Source organism: Nycticebus coucang, chromosome 10 (assembly GCF_027406575.1).
Source record: "Nycticebus coucang isolate mNycCou1 chromosome 10, mNycCou1.pri, whole genome shotgun sequence".
NCBI classification, from domain to species: domain Eukaryota; kingdom Metazoa; phylum Chordata; class Mammalia; order Primates; family Lorisidae; genus Nycticebus; species Nycticebus coucang.
Window position 1 is genome coordinate 36,885,199 of NC_069789.1, and position 24,047 is coordinate 36,909,245.

A 24,047-nucleotide genomic window follows, 5' to 3' on the forward strand; every position below is an offset into this window, starting at 1 on the left:
TTCAATTTCATTTAATTCTGCTCTAATTTTGGTTATTTCTTTTCTTCTACTGGGTTTGGGGTTGGAATGTTCTTCCTTTTCCAGTTGCGTGAGATGTCCCATTAAGTTGTTAACTTCCTCTCTTTCCGTTCTCTTGAGGAAGGCTTGCAGTGCTATAAATTTCCCTCTTAGAACTGCCTTTGCAGTGTCCCAGAGGTTCTGATAGTTTGTGTCTTCATTGTCATTTTGTTCCAAAAAATTGGTGATTTCTTTCTTAATCTCATCTCTGACCCAGCTATCATTCAGCATAAGGTTATTTAACTTCCATGTTTTTGTATGGGTATGCAGATTCCTGTTGTTACTCAATTCAAGTTTTATTCCATGATGGTCCGAGAAGATGCATGGAATAATTTCTATTCCTTTAAATTTACTGAGGTTAGACTTGTGACCTAAAATGTGATCAATTTTGGAGTAAGTTCCGTGGGCTGATGAGAAGAATGTGTATTCAGTTTTGTTGGGATGAAATGTTCTGTAGATGTCTGCTAAATCTAAATATTGGATGGTTAGGTTTAAATCTAAGATTTCTTTGCTCAGCTTCTTTCTGGAGGATCGATCCAACACTGCCAAGGGAGTGTTGAAATCTCCAACGATTATGGAGCTGGAGGAAATCAAGTTACTCATGTCTGTTAGAGTTTCTCTTATAAATTGAGGTGCATTCTGGTTGGGTGCATAGATATTAATAATTGAGATCTCGTCATATTGAGTATTACCCTTAACAAATATGAAGTGACCATTCTTGTCCTTCCTTACTTTTGATGGTTTAAAGCCTACTGTATCTGCAAATAAAATTGCAACACCTGCTTTTTTCTGATTACCATTTGCCTGATATATGGATGACCATCCTTTCACCCTGAGTCTGTATTTGTCTTTTAAGTTGAGATGTGACTCTTGTATGCAACAAATATCTGGCTTGAGTTTTTGTATCCAGTCAGCTAACCTATGCCTCTTTAGAGGACAGTTTAAGCCATTCACATTGATGGAGAGTATTGATAAGTCTGGTGGAATTTTGGGTATCGAGTTTTTCAAAGGTCCAGTGGACATTTTTAATCCTTTCGCCAGTGTGGAAGTTGGAGTTTGATCCGAAGATTCTGAGTGAGTTTACTTTTGTCGTATAGGATTGGGTTGGTCATTGTGGAGGATAGGTCTGAGAACATCCTGAAGAGCTGGTTTACTTATGGCAAATTTTTTCAACATATGAATGTCATTGAAGTATTTAATTTCTCCATCATAGATGAAACTCAGTTTAGCTGGATACAAGATCCTGGGTTGAAAGTTTTTTTGCTTTAGGAGATTAAAAGTTGATGACCAGCCTCTTCTTGCTTGAAAAGTTTCAGCAGAGAGATCTGCAGTTATTCTAATATTCTTACCTTTGTACGTTATAGTTTTCTTTCGCCGGGCTGCTTTGAGAATCTTCTCTTTCATGTTAACTTTAGTGAAGCTAATTATGATATGTCTGGGAGATGGCTTATTGGTGTTGAATCGTGCTGGGGTTCTGAAGCTGTCTGCTATCTGAATTTCAGATTCTCTAGGCATGTCTGGAAAATTTTCTTTCATAATTTCATGTAGAAGGGCCTCTGTGTCCTTGGCAGCTACTTCATCATTCTCCGAAATTCCTACAACCCTTATGTTGTTTTTTTTCGAATTATCTGAGAGCTCTCCGAGTGAGTGATCCGTTTTTGCTCTCCATTTCTCTTCCTCTTTGAGAGATTGGGAGCGTTCGAAGACTTTATCTTCAATGTCAGAAATCCTTTCTTCTGCTTGCTCCATTCTGTTACTGAGGGATTCTACTGTATTTTTCATATCTTTGAGGGCTGTAAGTTCTTGTTTCAGTGTGTCTAAGTCTTTGGTGGTTTTGTCTTTAAATTCGTTAAATTCTTGAGACAATTTTTGAATTTCTCCTCGAATTCCTAATTCCATTTTATTAATCTTGTCTGCAAACCAAATTCTGAATTTGACTTCTGACATCTCAGCCAGTTGTTTATGAATGGGATCTTCAATCACATCTGCCGTATCTTTTCTTGGGGGGGTTGATCTATTCTGGTTATTCATGTTACCAGAGTTTTTCCGCTGATTCCGCCCCATGGTTTACTCCCTTTGGATTTTCCCCTGGGGTTTTATCGAGGGCCCGTACATTGTTGTAGTCTGAGAAACTGGGGCCCTGTCTGGTGTGGTGGAGCAAAGTGGTTCTGTCTTGTTTTCAGCTGGTTTCTGTTCGATCCTATTGCAACTTCTACTCTGGCTTGAAGTCTCAGCTGTGTGGAGAAATCAGCAATTAAGTCACCCCGCCTGCCCACCTCTGGCCCCAGTTGGAAAAGGAGAATCAAACCTTCCTACAATCGCACACCCAGGGCACCGCCTGAAGAGTCCTCAGTCTATTAGCCCAGTTCAAAAGGTCCAAATCAACTGTCTCAATCGGCACTTGTCTCGGGTGGAAGGGTTCAAGAGGTTTCTGGGAACTGGATCACAGGGGCCTGGTGACTCCTCTGACACGGCTCACCCCAGTGCAGCGTGGAGTCAGGAGGAGCCACCCAGCAAACAGAGCAGTCTGGGAAGGTTGACGTCTCCTTCCCCACTTTGCCCCTCCGTCGGACCCAGTCACTGGTATCTCTGCAGATGGCTAACCCAGATGCCTGCAGTGAACAGACACTCCAGGGGTTTGCACCTGCCTGAATCGCAAGGAAGTCTGCCAGGCCCCCGCAGACTGCCGCTATCTAGCAGGAGGAGATGGGGCCTGACATCTTTGAGTGTTTGATGCAGGTGATGGGAAGGAGGTGTTCACTCAGGCTTAGCCCCGTCCCTGATGCATGCTGCTAACAGAACAGAACAGAACAGACAACTTTGTGAGGTTCTGTCTCTGTTCCTGTCGTCGCCTACAGGAGACGGGCTGTTTTGAGTTCAAACGTCTTTGGTGCTGGAGAATTGCGTCTGAACACCTCTCTGGGTCGGCCCGCCCTGGAGGCTTCCGGGTTTGTGAGCCGTGTCACCGGTGGCCTCCTCTGGTTGCCCAGGGAGACAGGGGGTGTGGCCTCAGAATATCCAGAAGTGAGCGTTCTGCCGTTAAAGAAAAAACGGCTGTTGATCTACCTCCAGGGAATTGCTGCTCTGGTGTGGGCACTCAGGCGACCCTTTTCTCCTCTGTCCCGCGCCCCAGAGTCAGCACTGAGCGGCCGCAGTTTGTGCTTGGTCCACACCCCTTAAGAGATCCCCCAAGAATCAGAACTCTTGGGGGATGGGCCCCCAGACCCCGATTGGGAGTGGGGCGGGGGGAAGCTAGAGTTTCATTCAGTTTCACGCAATACTACGGTCCGGGGAGGGCTCCTGCACTGCACCGCAGGGAAGTGCCGCCAAGGCTTGATTTCCCCTCAGCAGAGTGCCCTCTCCTCGCTCACGTGTCCCAGAGTCAGCGCTGACCTGACGCAGCTCAGGCACTGTGCACTCCCCTCGAGAAATCACCCAAGGAGCCGAACTCCTGGGGGATAGGCCCTCAGACCCCGAGTGAGAGTAGGGGTTCTCAGCTCTCAGCGGGGAGGCCAGAGTCTGATTCAGTCTTGGGCCCCGTATGCCCGGGGAGGGTTGCTGCACTGCACCGCAGGGAAGTGCCGCGAGGCGTGACTCCCCCTCAGCCCGGTGCCCTCTCCTCACTCGGCGCGCCTCAGAGTCAATCCTGACCAGTCGCACTCAAGGGGACTGTCCACTCCTCTTGAGAAATCACCCAAGGAGCCGAACTCCTGGGGGATAGGCCCTCGGACCCCGAGTGAGAGTAGGGGTTCTCAGCTCTCAGCGGGGAGGCCAGAGTCTGATTCAGTCTTGGGCCCCGTATGCCTGGGGAGGGTTGCTGCACTGCACTGCAGGGAAGTGCCGCGAGGCGTGACTCCCCCTCAGCCCGGTGCCCTCTCCTCACTCGCGCGCCTCAGAGTCAATGCTGACCAGTCGCAACTCGGGGACTGTCCACTCCCCTTGAGAAATCACCCAAGGATCCGAAGTCCTGGGGGATAGGCCCTCAGACCCCGAGTGAGAGTAGGGGTTCTCAGCTCTCAGCGGGGAGGCCAGAGTCTGATTCAGTCTTGGGCCCCGTATGCCCGGGGAGGGTTGGTGCACTGCACCGCAGGGCAGTGCCGCGAGGCGTGACTCCCCCTCAGCCCGGTGCCCTCTCCTCACTCGGCGCGCCTCAGAGTCAATGCTGACCAGTCGCACTCAAGGGGACTGTCCACTCCCCTTGAGAAATCACCCAAGGATCCGAAGTCCTGGGGGACAGGCCTCCAGACCTCAGTGGGCGGGAGGGGAGCGCCGGGGATTCAGGGTTGCCGGCAGAGGATTCCCAAAGTTTTATTCAGCCCTATGTCCGGCAGGAGAACGCCACGGCACCCCAGTAGGGGAGGTAGGTCCAGTTTTTAGAAGGTCTCTCCCGTGGAGTGTAGTGGGAGGGCCTTTAATTTTTGCCCGCTTGTTAAATTGTGGGGCTCTAGAGCCGGTCTCATGGGGGAGGGGGACTCCCGTCCGCTTCGTGGTGGATTTTGTACCTTTTGTTTGCGTCCTTGTGATCACAACTTGCCTCAGCGGTGTTGATGTGCGTTCTTCAGCCTTCTCTCTTGGTGAGGCTCAAGTCCACCAGGATACTTACTAAATTCCTGTCCCTTAACTCTCCTTCTGGACGGGAGCCTTTGTTGAAAGCTGGCTTCAGTCCGCCATCTTGTCTCCTCCCCTATAGATTTTTAAGAGTATTTTCTGGATGCCTAATTTGTTAAGAATCTTTTTTTTAATATCATGAATATATGTTGAGTTTATTAAGTGGTTTTTCATGTCTATTCAAATAATTTTTGTATTTATTCTCTTACCGTAGTCACAGTTATTGATTGCCAAGTGTTAAACCAACCCAGCATTCTTAAAATAAACCCAACTTACTTGCGATGTATTGTCTTTTTATTTATTGCTGGATTATGTTTGTAAATATCTTATTTTTGAGTTTTACAGCTATGTTGGTAAGATAGATTTTGGCCTTCTTTTTTTTTTTTAATTCTTTATAATGTTCTTGCCAGGCTTTACAATCAAGGTTTGCTGTACTCATAAAACAATTTGGTGTAGTTCTTCAGAGTAAAGCACTGAGGGAATTCTGAAAACTCTGAAGGGGTTTGTATGAGGCTGATGTTATTTCTTCCTTAAATATTCAGTGGAATTCATGAGGAAGCCCCCTAGGCCTCATGTTGTTTTTGTGGGAAGGCTTTTAGTTTTAAAGTCCATATATTTAATATTTTGTAGGAGTATAATTATTTTCTGCTTCCACTTGTATAAGTTTTGGTAATTTGTACAGTTTGATTTTTTGTTTGCTTTAGGAATTTGACTCCATCTGTATTTTCTAGGTTTTGAATATAATTTTTTTAACTTATTCTTACTTTTTAAAATACAGGATTTGTAATGGTGTCCCTTTGTTATTCTTACCTGGTTATGTGTGCTGTGTCCCTTTTTTCTTGATCAGTTTCACCAGTGATTTATTAATGTTATCTATTTCAAAGAACCAACTTTTGGGTTTTTCATTCTCTCTTATCTATTTTTCTTTTCTATTTCATTAATGCTCACTCTTGTCTTTACTATTTATTTTCTTATATTTTCTTTGGAGTTAATTGCCTGTCCTTTTTCTAACTTTCTGGAAGAATTCTTGATTTAGATGCTTAATAATAATTGCAAATTTGTGCACATTTAATAATATACCTCAAAATACAAAAAGCAAAAATTAATACAACTTTAAAAACAAATCCACATAGTGAGAGCTTTCAATACTTGTCTCTCAGTAATTTATAGAACAAACACAAAAACTAAATAATAAGGATCCGAAAAATTTAAACAGTGTGGTTAGTAAACTTAACCTAAATAACAACAAGATCTTGATTTTTAGATATTTCTCTCTTTCTAATAAATCCTTTTATGCTTAGAGGGAAATTTATAGCCATAGCATAACATACATTTCAAAATATATTATTTTCATTGTTATTCAGTTCAAAGTATTTTCTGTTTTTATTGTTATTTCTCTTTTGACCCATGGGTTACTTAGCAAAGCATTACTCAGTTCCCAAGCATATGGAGATTTTCTAACTATCTTTTTTATTAGATCATAACTGTGTGCATTACTGCATTTATGCGGTACAATGGGCTGATTTTATATACAATTTGGAATGTTTACATCAAACTGGTTAATATAGCCTTCATCTCATGTATTTAATTGTTTAGACATTTATACTCTACTCTTAATATATCGCCAAATATATTAGGATTTTCTAACTATTTATTTAATTTCACTGTGGCCAGAACACATGCTTTATAATTTCAGTCTTTCAAAATTCATTAAGACTCTCTTTGTGGCCCAGAGATGGCCAGTTTTTGTGAATGCTCCATAGGTGCTTAGATAAATGTGTAGCAGTCCTAGTCCTTCCAAGTGGATAGCCAAGGACCCACAAAGAGTTACTGCCCAAGTTTGAAATATAAAAATAAATGCTTTAAATAACAAAACAAAGATACTACTTTTGTCAACCACAAGTAAATAAAATATTGCTTTTGTCAACCACAAGTAAATAAAATATTCCAATCGATCAGTCACGGAAAGACACTAAGTACAAGAAGCATGCTTATTGTAGTTACTTTGACCAGTGGCTTTAAGCCAAGGCCTAATTAACATTCAGCTCAGGGCCACATGGTCTTGTGTCCTGATCCGATGCCTCTTCAGGTTTCAATACCCTTTAAATAAGAAAGAAACAGCTTGGACTAGGCCTATCCCCAAAGCTAAACTACCCCACATGATGGTGCTTGTTATTCTATGAAGCACCCTCTTTCCTCAGCAGCACTAACTCTTAACCCCTCTTTTTCTCTGCCTTATATTGATTGTTTATTGTTGGGGGGGGTTGTTCTTTTGAGATACAATCTCATGTTGTCACCCTGGGTAGAGTGCTGTGGCATCATAGCTCACAGCAAACTCAAACTCTTGGACTTGAACAATCCTCTTGCCTCAGCCTCCTGAGTAGGTGGAATTACAGGCACCTACCACACTGCCTGGCTAACTTTTATTTTTTAGTAGAGAAAACTCTTGCTCTTGCTCAGGCTGGTCTTGAACTCCTGAGCTCAGGTGATCCACCCACCTTGGCCTCCCAGAGTGCTAGGCTTACTGGCATGAGCCACTGTGCCCGGCCAGTTGATTGTTTATGTTGAGGACATCGTTTACCTCAGTTGGTTCTATTCAGCCTAATCCTGAGTAAACTGTAATGGTTGGGACAGGGTTCTCTGAGTTGTATTGGAATGACAGTTCTTCAGCAGAAGAGTAGAACAGCATTGGTATGGAACATACTTCTGAGGAGTGTTTATGTATATTAAGTGAAAAAAGCATTCTATGTTACAAAGTCCCTGAGGCCACCTCAGATTTCATAAATCACTAGAAGGACTCACAGACTCAGAGAAGCTATTCTACTTATGGTTAATTTTCATTACAATGAGAGGACATAGATTAAAATCAGCCAAAGGAAGAGGTGCATAGGACAGGGTCAGGAGTCACCAGGCATGAGCTTCCAGGCATCCTGTCCCAGCGATCTATCTGGACAGTGCCTCTTTTTCCCAGCAGCAACATATGACATGATAATACACACAAAGTACTGACAACCAGGAAAACTCACCACGTTTTGGTGTCTAGAGATTTTACCGGAGCTTAGTCATGCAGGCGTGGTTAACACTGTTTGTCTGACCTTAGTGTCCTCTCCCTCCAGAAGTTGAGATGATATTGCATGGCCCAAGGTCTCCAGCCTAAGTGATACCGTTGGCAGAGGCTATCCTGGAGGCTATCTGACATGGTCCAGAGCCTCTAGGCAAACTGAGGCACTCATCTCAGGCAGGACATCGCAGAGCCTAAAGGTTACCTTTTGGGACCTGAGGGAAAATGACAAACCTGTCTTTGGCCAAGGTCAATCCTTCACTATACATATGAGGATATAAATCAGATCATGTCATGGCCCATGCTTAACAAACTCCAGTAATTCCCCATCCCACTCACATAAAACCCCAATTTCCTGCCCTCACCTGCAAGGCCCTACATGATCTAGCCCTTTCATTCCCCTCTTGGTCACTATATTCCAAATACACATATCTTCTTTGGTGTTTTTAAGGACCCTAAGGTCTTCCCTGGCCTTTGCACTAGCTGTTTCTACGGCCTGAAATGTTCTTCTCCCAGGTCCTTCTTACCATTCTGGTCTCAGCCTAAGAAATGTCATCTCCTCAGAGGCCCATTTCTGGTCTACCCAAATTTAATGAGTCCCCAAGTCAGTCCTTATTGTTTACCTTGTTAAGTGTTCATCATAGCAGTAAGCATTGACTGCTATTTTCCAGCACCAGCTAATTCGTCTATTAGCAGTCTCCATGCAAGCACTCTAAGATTCTTGGCTTTCTCTCTATCCACAACACCTAGACCATCCTGAGCCTACAGTGAGTAAGTGCTCAGTAATTCACTGAATAGATGAATTAACAGCTTGATGAATAAATAAGCTTTATAAGGGCCTGTTTGAACAAAATAGGTAGAATTCTTTATGATAAGAGCTTCAGTGCCTTTACTATATTAACGTTATATGGATTGTGAGTCTCTGAGTGCTTTACATGTGTTCATGTTTCTGGGAACAGTTTTGGAGGAATATCAATGTCAAAAGTTGGTGTATTTAAGGAATAAGATTTATTTTCATATATAACTAACTTTTAAAGAAAATTAAATCCAACGTATGGTACATATTCTTGAAAAAATTCTTTTGCTATTACTATTCTGCTCCATCCCCTAGGACTCTGCTCTCTGCTAACTACTCTAACAATTAAATTTGTGCTTAGGTATACATAGGTAATATTGCCTTAGGATCTTTAACCCCTTCTTTTATTTATTCGCTATATTGAATCCCTACTGTTACTAGAGGCATGAGAATGACAGCAGTGGTGAGAAAAAATGATTTCCAGTATAGATGCCTTTGATGTTCCTCAAGTTACATCCTGAAAGTGTCTGTTTATGCCTTGTGCATTTAAGTTCTGATTGTTAACTGAACTCTACACGACAGAATCAAATATTGATAAATATTTTTAATAGACCTTGGTAATGATATATTTGAAGTAGCTTTTAAAAGTTCTGTTGACTGGATGAATTTATGCAATAGAAAATTGTATTTCTATTTGAAACTTTAGAATGAATAAAAAGTACACATTTATTTATTTTTTTTTTCTGCCTCCCCATTGGGGAGGATTAGATGCCAGGCATTGTAGATGAAATATCAGAGAGGCTCTGGGTGATATTTCTTCTGTTAAGGTTCAGCTTTTTGTTAGCACTAGTCTATGTTAGTTTTGTCGTTACTCGTTGGGTACAGCCTCTCCTGACCTCTCCACCCTGGTGGGATTTGAACTCTAATTTCTTACTCTCCAGTTGATATGTGGCTCCTCTCACATAGTAAATTGGCCCTGTGTCACTGCCCATGGTGACTGTTTGAGCAGGGCACATAATTACAGGAATTTTGGAGGCTGTGAATTTGCTTCGAACCCTGTGTCATGTACTCTTATAATGGAAACTCCTGTGGAAACTTGGATTTCTAACTTCAGAGCATTCTCCATTAAATACCATTATGCTGAGAAATCACCCTTGGAAACCAGGCTTGGATGGTTCTATTTATGTAACCGGCTTGCCCGTGTCCACACATCCATAATATCCAAGTGCACATTTCTATTCTTTACTCTACTCTCTGAGTATACTGGTTAATTCTTGAATAAGTTTTAATTCAGTCATGAAACCAGTTGTTTAGACATATAAATTGCTGCCACCGGACCTATTCACAGCCAAAATTTTACAGATGGATGCCTTGATAAATGTGTTTTCATTTGCTGTAATTTCTATATAGTACCATTGAAAAAATATAATTTACATTTTCCATTAAGAAGAAGGCAGCAGGACAATGCAGAAGGTGGCCATTTATCTTGTGACTCCTGTGATTCTGGGATCAGGATTGACTTGAAGAGAATTCTTACTTCTAGCAAGAAAACTATTGGTTAAACACAAAAAGATAGAAAACCCCATTTCACAGCCTGCATCTCTTTACAAATATAAAAGAGAAAATCAAAACCAGAAAACAGTTCTTCAGCCAAGACTCTCTCTGTTGAGATATGTGGGCAAAGGGAAGGCCTGATAAGTGATAAGTGTCCCCTGGGGAGGGCTGAGCCATGGGGCTATGCTGGATGCATTAGCCAGGCTCCCACGGGCTGTCTCCTGGCAGTGTCCTCAGGCAGAGGGTCAGAGGGCTCCCCTCAGCACTTCCTCCTTGCTAGGTGTGTACACAGGTCTGGAAGCACAGAAGGAATGTCAGAGGTAGTGAGCAGTGACACAGTCCCTGTTCTCAAGCTAGTGGTAATGACAAAGGCGGCAAACAAGGCAGCAAACATTTGACTTCTGATCCCTCATGCAGGCAATGAGCAGCTACCGGCCTTTCCCTCCCCTTCTCTAACAGGGAAATCCCTGGCTGCCCAGGTCTTTCCCATCATCTTTTTCTGGAATCTGTTAGGTCAGATTCCCCAGTAAACCTAGCCCCACCCTTTCTTGTTCCAGGGATGTGCCCTTTTTCTTTTTCTTTCTTTTTTTTTTTTTTAATTTACGAAGTACTTTATTTATTTATTTTTTTTTACCCTCCCTCCACCATAACCTCCCCCCTCCCTTCCTCTTCCTTGGCCCTTTCCCCATAGTCTTGTGCTATACTTGGGTTACAGCCTTCATGTGAAAGCTATAATTTACCTTCATAGTAGACCTGAGTACATTGGATACTTTTTCTTCCATTCCTGAGATACATTGCTAAGAAGAATATGTTCCAGCTCCATCCATGTAAACATGAAAGAGGTAAAGTCTCCATCTTTCTTTAAGGCTGCATAATATTCCATGGTATACATGTACCACAATTTGCTAGTCCATTCATGGGTTGATGGGCACCTGGGCTTCTTCCATGACTTAGCAATTATGAATTGGGCTGCAATAAACATTCTGGTACAGATGTCTTTGTTATATTGTGATTTTGGTCTTCTGGGTATAAACCTAGTAAAAGAATTGTAGGATCAAATGGCAGGTCTATTTTTATGTCTCTAAGTATTCTCCAAACATCCTTCCAGAAGGAACGTATTAGTGTGCATTCCCACCAGCAGTGTAGAAGTGTGCCCTTTTCTCCCCATCCACACCAACATCTCTGGTTTTGTGATTTTGTTATGTGGGCTACTCTTACTGGGGTTAGGTGATATCTGAAAGTAGTTTTGATTTGCATTTCTCTGATGAATAAGGATGATGAGCTTTCTTTCATGTGTTTGTAGATCATGTGTCTGTCTTCTTTAGAGAAGTTTCTCTTCAAGTCCCTTGCCCACCCTGAGATGGGGTCACCTATTCTTTTCTTGCTAATACGTTTGAGCTCTCTGTGGATTCTGGTTATTAGACCTTTATCGGAGGTATAAACTGCAAATATTTTCTCCCATTCTGAGGGCTGTCTGCTTGCTTTACTTACTATGTTCTTGGCTGTGCAGAAGCTTTTTGGTTTGATCAGGTCCCAGTAGTGTATTTTTGGTACTGCTTCAATTGCCTGGGGAGTCCTCCTCATAAAATATTCACCCAGGTTGATTCCTTCAAGAGTTTTCCCTGCACTTTCTTTAAGTATTGTTATAGTTTCATGTCTTAACTTTAAATCTTTTATCCAGTGAGAGTCTATCTTAGTTAATGGTGAAAGATGTGGGTCCAGTTTCAACCTTTTACAGATCAACAGCCAGTTTACCCAGCACCATTTGTTAAATAGAAAATCTTTTTCCCGCCGGTCCCATATGCCGGAGGTGGAGGATTCAAACCCAGCCCTGGCCAAAAACCACAAAAAAAAAAAAAAAAGAAAAAAGAAAAAGAAAATCTTTTCCCCACTGAATGTTTTTAATTGGCTTGTCAAAGATGAAATAATGGTAAGTAGCTGGAGTCATCTCTTGGTTCTCTATTCTGTTCCAGACATCTATCTCTCTGTTTTTGTGCCAGTACTATGCTGTTTTGATCACTATCGATTTATAGTACAGTCTCAGGTCTGGTAGCGTGATTCCTCCTGCTTTGTGTTTATTGCTGAGTAATGTTTTGGCTATTTGAGGTGTTTTCTGATTCCATATAAAATGAAGTATTATTTTTTCAAGATCTTTAAAATATGACAATGGAGCTTTAATAGGAATTGCATTAAAATTATATATTGCTTTGGGTAGTATAGATATTTTAACAATGTTGATTCTTCCCAGCCTTGAGAATGGTATGTTTTTCCATTTGTTAACATCTTCAGCTATTTCTTCTCTTAAAGTTTCATAGTTCTCTTTGTAGAGATCTTTCACGTCCTTTGTTAGGTATACTCCCAAATATTTCATCGTCTTTGGCACTACTGTGAAAGGAATAGAGTCCTTGACTGTTTTTTCGGCTTGGTTATTGTTGGTATATATAAAGGCTACAGATTTATGGGTGTTGATTTTGTAGCCTGAGACATTGCTGTATTCCTTGATCACTTCTAAAAGTTTTGTAGTAGAATCCCTAGTGTTTTCCAGATATACAATCATGTCATCGCAAAGAATGAAAGTTTGATCTCTTCTGACCCTATGTGGATACCTTTGATCGCCTTTTCTTCCCTAATTGCAATGGCTAAAACTTCCATTATAATGTTAAAGAGCAATGGAAACAATGGGCAACCTTGCCTGGTTCCTGATCTAAGTGGAAATGATTTCAATTTAACTCCATTCAATACAATATTGGCTGTGGGTTTGCTGTAGATGGCCTCTATTAGTTTAAGAAATGTCCCTTCTATACCAATTTTCTTAAGTGTTCTGATCATGAAGGGATACTGGATATTATGAAAAGCTTTTCGGCATCAAACGAAAGAATTATATGATCCTTATTTTTTAGTTTGTTTATGTGCTGAATTACATTTATAGATTTACGTATATTGAACCAGCCTTGAGACGCTGGGATAAATCCCACTTGGTTGTGGTGTATAATTTTTTTGATGTGTTGTTGGATTCTGTTTGTTAGGATCTTATTGAGTATTTTTGCATCAATATTCATTAGTGATATTGGTGTATAATTTTCTTTTCTTGTTGGGTCTTTCCCTGGTTTGGGGATCAAGGTGATGTTTGCTTTGTAGACTGTGTTGGGTAATATTCCTTCTTTTTCTATATTTTGGAAGAGGTTTAGTAGTATAGGTACTAGTTCTTCTTTAAAGATTTGGTAGAATTCTGACGTAAAGACATGTGGTCCTGGGGTTTTCTTTTTAGGGAGATTTTGTATAGTTGATGCTATTTCAGAACTTGATATAGGCCTCTTCAATATTTCCTCTTCATTCTGGCTATGTCTTGGTAGGTGGCGTACTTCCAGGTATTGGTCGATTTCTTTCAGATTTTCATATTTCGGAGAGTAGAGTTTCTTGTAGTAAAGGATTTTTTGAATTTCTGAGGGGTCTGTTGTTATTTCTTCGTTACCATTTCTGATTGATGAAATTAGAGATTTTACTCTTTTTTTCCTGGTTAGGTTGGCCAAAGGTTTATCTATTTTATTGATCTTTTCAAAAAACCAACTTTTGAATTTATTGATCTGTTTTATAATTCTTTTATTTTCAATTTCATTTAGTTCTGCTCTGATTTTGGTTATTTCTTTTCTTCTGCTGGGTTTGGGGTTGGAGTGTTCTTCCTCCTCCAGTTGCTTGAGATGTCCCATTAAATTATTAACTTCCTCTCTTTCCGTTTTGTTGAGGAAGGCTTGCAGTGCTATAAATTTCCCTCTTAGGACTGCCTTTGCAGTATCCCAGAGGTTCTGGTAATTTGTGTCTTGATTGTTGTTTTGTTCCAAAAATTTGGTGATTTCCTTCTTAATCTCATCTATAACCCACCTATCCTTCAGCATAAGGTTGTTTAGCATGGAAGCTAAACAACCATGTTTTTGTATGGGTATGCAGGTTCCTGTTATTATTGAGTTCAACTTTTATCCCATGATGGTCTGAGAAGGTGCAAGGAATAATTTCTATTTTTTTAAATTTTCTGAGGTTAGATTTGTGGCCTAGGATGTGGTTAATTTTGGAGTATGTTCCATGGGCTGATGAAAAGAATGTGTATTGTTTTGTTGGGATGAAATGTTCTGTAGATGTCTGTTAAGTCCAGATGTTGAATGGTTTAGTTTATATCTAAAATTTCTTTGCTTAGTTTCTTTTTGGAGGATCTATCCAGCACTACTAAAGGGGTGTTAAAATCTCCAACTACTATGGAAGTGGAGGAAATCGAGTTGCTCAGGTCTGTTAGAGTTTCTCTTATAAATTGAGGTGCGTTCTGGTTGGGTGCATAAATGTTAATAATTGAGATCTCATCATATTGAGTATTACATTTAACAAAAATGAAGTGTCCATCCTTATCCTTCCTTATTTTGATTGATTTAAAGCTATTGTGTCTGTGAACAGGATTGCAACTCCTGCTTTTTTCTGCTTTCCATTTGCCTGGAATATAGATGACCATCCCTTCACCTTTAGTCTATATTTGTCTTTTAATGTGAGATGCGATTCTTGTATGCAGCAGATATCTGGCTTGAGTTTTTGTATCCAGTGAGCCAACCTGTGCCTCTTTACAGGACAGTTTAAACCATTCACATTAATTGAGAATATTGATAAGCCTTTCGAGAGTCTGGTGGAAATTTTCAATCCTTTTGCAACTGTGGAAATTGGAATTTGATCAAAATTTTCTGCGCGGGTTTACTGTTGTGGTGGAGGATTACGCTGGTCTTTAAGGAGGATAGGTCTAAGAATGTCCTGGAGAGCTGGTTTAGTTATGGCAAATTTCTTCAACATGTGCATGTCATTGAAGTATTTAATTTCTCCATCATAAATGAAACTCAGTTTAGCTGGGTACAGGATCCTGTGTTGAAAGTTACTTTGTTTTAGGAGATTAAAAGTCGATGACCATCCTCTTCTAGCTTGAAAGGTTTTAGTGGAGAGATCTGCAGTTATTCTAATGTTCTTCACCTTGTAGGTAATGGTTTTCTTTTGTCTGGCAGCTTTCAGAATTTTCTCCTTTATATTAACTTTAGTGAAATTGATTATGATGTCTCTGGGGGAATGTCTTATTTGGTTTGAGTGGTGCTGGAGTTCTGAAAGTGTCTTCTATCTGAATTTTAGAATCTCTTGGCATGTCTGGAAAGTTCTCCTTCATAATCTCATGGAGAAGAGACTCTGTGCCTTGTGAAGCCACTTTGTCGCTTTCGGGGATTCCTATAAGATGAATATTATTTTTCTTCAAATTATCCCAGAACTCTCTAAGAGAGTGATCTGTTTTTGCCCTCCATTTCTCTTCCTCTTTGAGAGTTAGGGAGCATTCGAAAGCTTTGTCTTCAATGTCAGAAATCCTTTCTTCTCCTTGTTCCATTCTGTTACTGGGGGATTCTACTTTGTTTCTCAGATTTTTGAGGGCTGTAACTTCTTGTCTCAATGTGTCAAAATCTTTGGTCATTTTTTCTTTGAATTCGTTGAATTCTTGAGATATCTTTTGTGTTACTGCTTGAATTCTAATTTGATCTTATTTGCTATCCAGATTCTGAATTCGATTTGTTATATCTCAGCTATTTGTGTGTGGATGGGAACTTGTGCTGTGTCTGCCCCATTGATCCTTGTTGGAGTTGATCCACTCTGATTATTCATATTGCCAGAGTTTTTCTGTTGATTTCACCTCATGATTGTTTTTCACTGTTGCCTCTGGCCGTCCTCAGAGTTGGGGAGGTGTCTCTCCAAGATTAGACCCTAATGGGATCACTCTATTGTTGCTGGATCTTTGTAGGGAGTGACCCTGTGTCGTTCCTTGGGGGCTGACCCAGCTAGGGAGTTCTGGTTGTGGAAGCAGCTCCGGCATGTGACACACCCAGATCCAGCAACAGGGCAGGAGGTGGTGTGCATGGTTCTGGCAGTGCTTGGCGCTCAGTGACTTTGGCACAGTTGTCCAAAGCTCCTGCAGTCTCTGGCCAGGAGAAGGGCTCTGCGCAGAGGGAGGGAGGGCTCCAGAGGGCACGTGACTACTAGTATCCCTGGCCAGACGAGTGGGCCAGTGTGGAGGCAGGGAGTATACAGGAGGCAGTATCTGGGGTTGCGCGACTCCTGCAGTTATTGGTCAGGGCATGCGGAAGCCCAGCAGGCATGGGTCACAGGTCGGGGGTCAAGGTGCAGCTCTTATGGAAGTCTCGGCTGTACCAAGCCCAGGAGTTTGAGGTTGCTATGAGCTGTCATGCCACGGCACTCTACCCAGGGCAATAGCCCGAGGCTCCAGTGTGCCAAAACCAGTCTCACTCTGCCCCTGAGGATTAAGGGTGTAAGGCAGCTCAGTCTGCACCTTTAGGCTGCTCAGTCACTAGATTACTAGCTCCTGCCCGATCCTTGCTCTGTGACCCTCAGGGCGGAGCTTGCCGGGGCAGTTCTCTCACAATGGCTCCCTGCGGCCCAGCTTAGTGGCTCCGTCTGGGGCCCTAGACAATACCTAAAGTTCTCCGCACTCCTGCTCAAGCTCTCCCCAAGGCAGTTCAACTGAGTGCCAAGTCCAAAAACACTAAAACAGTTGACAGGTAAGTCCTTTCCGGTTTGCAGTCTCACTGCTGCTTGGTCTTACAGTGCCGGCGGGATTAGGTCGATTGAACACATACAACCACTTGCCAGTTTTCCACTGTTTTTGTCCTTCTCTTGGGGTCCAGAAGTCCCTTGCTGGCTCCCTGTATCCTCAAAGTGATGATTATAGGCAGATCCCAGCAGCCACAGATGCCTGGATTCTTATCTCCCCAGATTCACCGTGCCCAGTTGCAGGGAAGCTGTTACTCGGCCGCCATCCTGCTCCATCTCAGATGTGCCCTTTTTCAAGCCACCAAATTCCCCAGCCACCAGAGCCACTCAGAGGCTCCTTCCTGTCCCTGCCACCTGCATCAGGGTTCCCAGGGCCTCAGAACCAACAGTTTGAAGCTCAAAGCAAGTAAAAGGTCAGGATCCCTGTTAATACTACTCCAGCCATATTATGGATTCATTACAATTTGGGGAATTGGAGGAGATACCTATCTATCATCTTTTAAAGCATTGAGAAGAAGGAAGTTTCTATGGTTGTTGACAAAGTGCTATTCTTAGATTTTGCCTTTTTCCCAAAAATTAAGAACCAATACATTTAGAATATAACCTATCTGTAGGTCATACTAAAAAGCGTATATGCATGTAAAACCTGATACATTAAACAGGAGTGTCCATGGGGATGGACGCCAGATGGGATCAGCTGGACAGTTGTTAGGGTGGGAGGGCCGAGGAGCAGGATCTCACTTCCACAGCAAGGAGCAGAGTGGCCTGGACAGTAAATTGGAAGCAGATACAGTTAGAAGTGGATTATTTAGCTTTCTGCCGTTTTGCTGCCTGGGCTCCTTTTTCCTCCTTCTCCTGCCTGCAGCCTTGATGCCTTTCCCTGGTACACAAGCATTCTGCTCTTTTTCGGAGGCAGCGATTTGCTCAGAGCCTTTGTGACATTGCAGTAGTATACACTGCTCTGTTTATTATCTTTTTAAGAATAGAGAGGGTGGACAGGAGAAGCATTTTTTTCATCAAGCTCAGAGCATGAGTGGACGGCTGTGGGTACCAGGGGTGCATTGTGTTACCAACTGTCCCAAACACAGCAAAGTGGGTAACCAGTACTTGTCTTTCCTCACTTATTTCCAAACTTGTTTGTAGGACCAACTGCATGGTGTGAAGGTTAACAATCAGGAAGTGAAGTTCCTTCTGTGATTGGAAGGAGCACACCTCCTCTCTCTGAGCCCCCTCTCCCTGTTATTCCGTGAAGCAGGCTCTGCTGCTTGTTTTTGGCACCTGAGCCTAGTGACAAATAAGGTACTGTTTATCAGGTTGCTGTGTATGTTGTGACCTGGTCCAAAGTAAAAGCTTTCTTGGGAAGCTGTTAGCCACAACTGTTTTAAATTCCAAAAATAATGTATACCTTTTACAAAATTACAGATTGCCGTATCCCTCAAATTGAAGATGCTGAGATTCATAACAAGACATATAGACATGGAGATGAGTTAATCATCACTTGTCACGAAGGATTCAAGATCCATTATCCTGACCTGTACAACCTGGTTTCATTATGTCGCAATGATGGGACGTGGGATAATCTGCCCCTCTGTCAAGGTACAAGGCGGAGGCTGCAGTTATCAGCTGGGCTGTTCTTCTCTTGGGCTTTGTTGTAGGCTATGTGCATGTTTCTCGGATGGAGTGGTAGAGATGGTGGGAAGAAAACAAAGCCATTTTTCTACCCCACATGGATCTAGCTGCGTCTTTACTGTCCTTGCCAGATCCCCGTTCTCAGTCTGCGTTGTCACTCCTTGCACTTTGCTCAGTACCACAAGACCCCCAGTTAGCATGGTGGATGTCTCCTTTGCTCTAAAACATCAAAGCAGTTTAAGAAGTAGGAGACTTGTAATGCGGCTGTGAACACAATGATGAACTATTGTGTATTAAATGGAAATAACAGGGCATTTATACTTATTTCAGTAGTGGTGAGGATTTAGTTAAAGCCAGTCTCATGGAGGCTATTTTCTCTTAATAACATTATCCTCCTTTATAATGCATAAAGAGCAGGAAAATAATCAAATTCAAAATTTATCTAAACCACATAGTGAACATTTATCCTCACATGCATTTTACATTTGCCTGGGCCAACTTAGAGGGCCCTGTTTGTGAAAATAAGCCCTCCAGTTTAGATTAATTCTGACTTTATTTTTTGACATGTGACTTAGACCAAATGCTCGAGAAGCTAATGCATAATTTGTCTGAGGGAGGAGAGCAAAGCACCAGCCTGTTGAACTTGAGACGAATGTGAATTTTGGAAATCACGGTTGGAAGATTCTCATATTACTTTGTGTGCCCCATCTTTGGAAATAAATCACTTCCTTACAAGAGAGCCAGAGTCATGACCCCTTGAAGGAACAAAGGCTTCCAAAGTAGGAGGACAGAGGCAGCTGGACCGTCATCCTGGCTGCCTTTCCCAGGAGCTGCCTGTGTGGCTTAGCGTGTTCTACATTGCATTTTTAAAGGAGATGTGATATACTTACCTTTTCAGAGACTATCTACAAAAATAAGCAGCTGGATCTGAGGTCAGGCTACTTATTCAAACAAACTTTATTACCCGCTGATTCATTCTAGTCCTCCGGCACAATCAGAGTAATGGCGAAAACAATCACCTCTGAATCTAGCACGTCCTGCCTTCCTGGTTCCCAGGGAAGCTGTTGCTCTCCTAGTCTTTCTGTGTGTGTGAGAGAAAGTGAGAGAGCAAGAGAGAGAGACTTAAATACACTGTGCTTATTTGAGAGTTCTTTTTTTCCCAATAATTAAAAAAAAAAAAAATACCCTGCTATGGTATACCTCTCAGGTGTCATTTTGCAGCATTCAGATTTGGCCTCTCCCACTGCACTATGTGGACACACTTACTCCTCAATTCCCCATTCCTGACTCAAAGCCCAGTCAAGACAAACTTTTTTAGGTCTATAACAGCAAAGCTGGCTGCTCTGGAGAGGTATGCCTCTTCAAACACCAGTGCAGGGCCAGCCCAGCTCTCTTTCCCCCTCAACACCCTTGGTCCCACAGAGATGGTGCCCTAGCTGGCACCCTGCCCACTCTGTCCCAGATGCACTTAGGAAGGAGGGGCCTTGCCTACTGTTGCTCCAGTTTCCTCCTGGCCGCCTGCCCGACACCACAGGGAATGAAGAATCAAAGTTGCTTAGACAATCCCTCAGGCCTCCGAGACCACAGGGGAAATATAATTGGCCCTTAGAGTGGCATTTCATTCTGAAACTTTTATTTGCACCTATAGATCAAGGAGCTTCAGCCTGAGGATCCTTCTCTCTATTATCTAGAAGTGCAAATGGAAATCACATTGAACTAGTGAGTTGAAGCCAGTTTTCTACTGTTATATACAGGACAGGCTATCTCCAGCCAAGAGTGAGTGTATCTTTTCATCTTCTCTGATTAACTGCACGAATTATAACACCTTCCCCTGAGTCAGAGTTAGTTTTTATTTGGGAGAAACCAGTTTATCTGTGTGAGTGGCTTACAACTATAACTCCTTCCTTGGAGGAGAAGTAGGCACGACATTTGCGCCAACTCACGTGAACGGTGTGGGGCTCTAATGCATTCACTTGCTCATGTTCAGGTGCTTATCCATGCTTCTCATTTATTGATCCTGTTTATTCCTGAGTTCCATCCTCCACACAAACACACATTTACTTCACTTGTACCATGAACATTGTTGGTTTTCAGCTCAAAAATTAAAAAAAATAAAAAAGAAATAATCTAAGGTCATGGGCTATTTAAAAAGATGGCTGAGTTCCATGCCGTTTTGGGCATGGCGCATCCTAGATGTCAGCCAGTGGAGGGCCGTCATCTGCAGCATCTGCAGAGTGCTATGGCCCCAGAACACAGGGGTTCAGGGTCAGTACCGCCTAACCCCAAGCACCTAAACTTCCTGAACGACCGAGATATACAGTGGTGCCAACTAGAGCACTTTTCAGAGACACCTAGGGAAGCTAAAAAGGTCAGCTTAGGAGAAGGGTGCAGTCATCTGCTATGCATATGGTACATACACTCTTTGGTGACTGGAAGGTAATGTGGGTTATTTCCATTATACATTATTTACTTCACACACAATTAGTTCTCCCCTGGAAGAACCCTGGCACTGCCATTATTCCCTCCAGCGAAGTCACTGAAATAGTAAGAAATTCCACAATCACAGTGAGTGCCACACACGATAGAATTCTGTGCCAGTGGGCATGTTCCATTGGGCTGTGCAGGCTTCAAGACAAAAAGACAGCTTGTGCTTTACAGAAGCAGCAGTGTGGGGTCTGGGTCCCACTTCCACTATGACAGCACCCAGGGTGCTGCACTAGATGCAGGGACTCCGCAGTGCCTCTCTGGGCGTGATCCCCAGACAGCCGCAGTGGCACCTGGAAGTTAGCAGTGCCATCCTCTGGCTCCACCCCAGACCTACTGAAATGGCGGCTCTGCAGGTGGTCCAGTCCCCCCTGTGTTCTAACAAGCCCTCAGGGTCATTCTCAAGTTTGACAGCTGCTGCACTATAGCGTTCCTCATCTATTTCACATAAAACACAACTGTATTTTTAAAAGTTTGAGGGCACCATCTCAAGCAGGCTTCTGTCCCATAATCTGTTGCAGTGAAATTGAGTTTGGGACATAACCTTTTTCCTTCTCAGCCCCCCCCCCCCCCCGCCCCATTGAAACCACTGGCATCTCTTTCCTTCATGGCTCTGCAGTAGTTCTCAACCTGCAGGCTCACAAGTATTACCAGGGAGCTTTAAGAACAGGCAGTGATCCCCAAGCTCTCCCCTGACCCTAGGTGTGGGGCCCAGGCATGTGTGGCATTTAAAATCTCCTGGAGTGATGCAGACATGCAGTCAAAGGGGAACCCCCTGGTGAGGTGTGGGCCAGTCAAGTCAGGCACTCACCACACTCCCTCACTCTTAACTACTTCTGTAACCTCCCAGTGCCATTTGCAAATACAGAAACAAATGTCTGCATTGTAAACAGAATGGTAAGTAGGGGAAGAGGCTGAGCATTTGAGAGTGAAGTGCTTCGTTCTTTAGAGGTGGTGCCCTTTTTACCATGGGAGGTCCTAAAGAGTCCCACGCTTCACTGGACTTGGAGATGTGCTGAGATGAGTGAGGGAAGACCTTCCCTTTCTCTTTCCCCTTTACAGGCTGCCTGAGGCCTCTGGCCTCCTCCAACGGCTACGTGAACATCTCTGAGTTCCAGACCTCCTTTCCAGTGGGGACTGTGATCGCCTATCGCTGCTTTCCCGGGTTCAAACTCGAAGGGGCCGAGTACCTCGAGTGCTTACACAACCTTATCTGGTCGTCCAGCCCACCCCGGTGCCTTGCTCTGGAAGGTAACACATCTTATTCTTTCAGAAGTTGTACTCAGAATAATTCAAGTGGGTGTTTTGATAGGAGAGGAAGAGCTATAAATCATGGCCAGCAGTAACTTTTATTCCCTGAGTTCATTTTTCTTATCTCTGTCCACAGCAGAGATCATCTGCCACGAAACCATACTTACAACTAGACGTAAAACTTGCTCCCCCCAACCAGGCTTAAGGAGGATGAGAGCAGATAAAAGAAAAAGTTGCAAATATCAAAGGTTAAACTGCAAAACATTGCAAAGTTAAATGAAATGTCTTCAAAAATTAATTTTCTCTGCACCAAATGAAAACAGATTGTATTATGGCATCATTAATCTCACCCCTCATTTTATTGTGTGTCAATGTTTCTTCCATATTTCCATGCATTTTACAGCTTAGCTATAAATGTTTTGCTGCAAGCACACCCTTGGAAGCCTGAAAGCAAGGCTCTTTCCTCCCTGTTTTTATTAAATCTATGTGATTATAGATTGTGACCCACTAAAGACCACTAATCAGTGGCGTGGAGTAGTGAGGGAACAGGGTATCGTCCATTGGCAGTGTCAAGGAAGTGTCTGAGGGGGCAGAGTCCATAAAAATCCTCGTGAGGCACATTGGACATGCTAGTTCAGTTCTTGCTTTAACTCAGAGCTTGAAATTATGCCTGACAATTATAAACACCAATGCACTTCTTGGCATCTGAGTATGGTGGGCAGGAAAGGGTCTACATGGGAGAAGAAAAAAAGAAAAGGAAAACGCCAATCAATAGCCCCTCCAAAGCCTATTTGTAGCTTTGCTTGGGAAACAAAATAAGAAACAGTGGAATGTGGAAGCGTACAAATTCTTATGCATTTGCAGCGTCTCTGCAGTGTGAACCTCAGTGTGGGAGGAAGTCAGGTGGAGAGTGTGTTGTAGAGGATGACTACTGGCTGCAGGAATGAGAGAAGGTGTTTCTAGAGGAAAAGATGGGGCTCACCGTGGGGTTGATTAGAGCCATTACACTTCCTGGGAAAAAAGTAGGGGGGGAAAAGGAAAGGGGGAAGCTAGGCTTGTCCATTGGTTTTGCCATGCTCCTACACAGGAGTCAGACAGCCCCACTTCCCGCTCATCCCAGATCTTCTAGGGAATTGGAGTCTGGACTAGAGATGTCAGATGAAATAGAAGATACTCAATTAAACATGAATTTCAAATAAACAACAGATCATTTTTTGATATGAACATGTCCTAACTATAGTAGAATCTCTGTAAGTTGACGTCCCAAGAGACTGTAACAAACCGGTCAACATATGGAGGTGGGAAACATAAGGAACTAGGCCTACTGATACGTATGTGTGGGGCATGTCTGGTGTATGAAAATTAGGACAATTAGGTCAGTGTATGGAGGTGCTCAACTGTGGATGTTCCACTGTACTGTGTCGGATTTACAATGAAAAATTATTTTTTGCTTATCTGAAAGTCAAACAGAACTGAGAGTTTTATATCTCTATTTTCTGTGTCTGGCAACCCTAGTCTCAAGGGACAAGGTCGTCCCCTTTGTTTCCCATGGGAGCAGCCTTCCTGCTGTCTGGTTGCTGCTGGTTGGCTAAGGTGGGAGCATAGGCCACTGATGAAAGGGGACTTTTCCCTAGTTCCTGGGGGCTTCTCCCTGCTAACCAGATAACCAGGCAGAGAGGGTCATTTAAAGATATCATTGTTATGATTTTATCAATTTGAAATGCCTATTTTAAAATCCTTTCAAATTTGGCTTAAATGTGTTCCAAGCAGTCAGGATTCTGATAAGCTTCATTTTGAGAGTTGAAAAGTGGTTTTTATGGAGCCTAGAGAACATAATATAGACAGGCATAAAACAAAATTTATGGTTGTAAACAGGGAGCTGTGAGCGGCTTCTGGTTGAAAACGAGTCTTCTGGCTTCATGCAGGGCCCTTTCCCTCTCCCAGCCTCTGCTGTGGCCAAGGATGAAAGTGAAAATCCCGACTGAAGCCCCCTGTGCCACGAAGGCCACTTAAAGGCCACTTTTTTTCTCTCAA

General features: G+C 42.8%; 1 protein-coding gene across 3 annotated transcripts in view; it reads left to right on the forward strand.

Annotated features, from left to right (window-relative positions):
- Positions 1-24,047, forward strand: part of SUSD4 (sushi domain containing 4) — a 199,141-nt gene that overhangs the window by 129,588 nt on the left and 45,506 nt on the right. The window contains exons 4-5 of one of the 3 annotated variants that reach the window (XM_053607512.1): positions 18,072-18,245; positions 21,825-22,013. In XM_053607512.1, the coding sequence (XP_053463487.1) occupies positions 18,072-18,245; positions 21,825-22,013 (363 nt within the window). The remainder of the gene's footprint in view (positions 1-18,071; positions 18,246-21,824; positions 22,014-24,047) is intronic. The other 2 variants (XM_053607511.1, XM_053607513.1) reach the window with 2 other exon arrangements.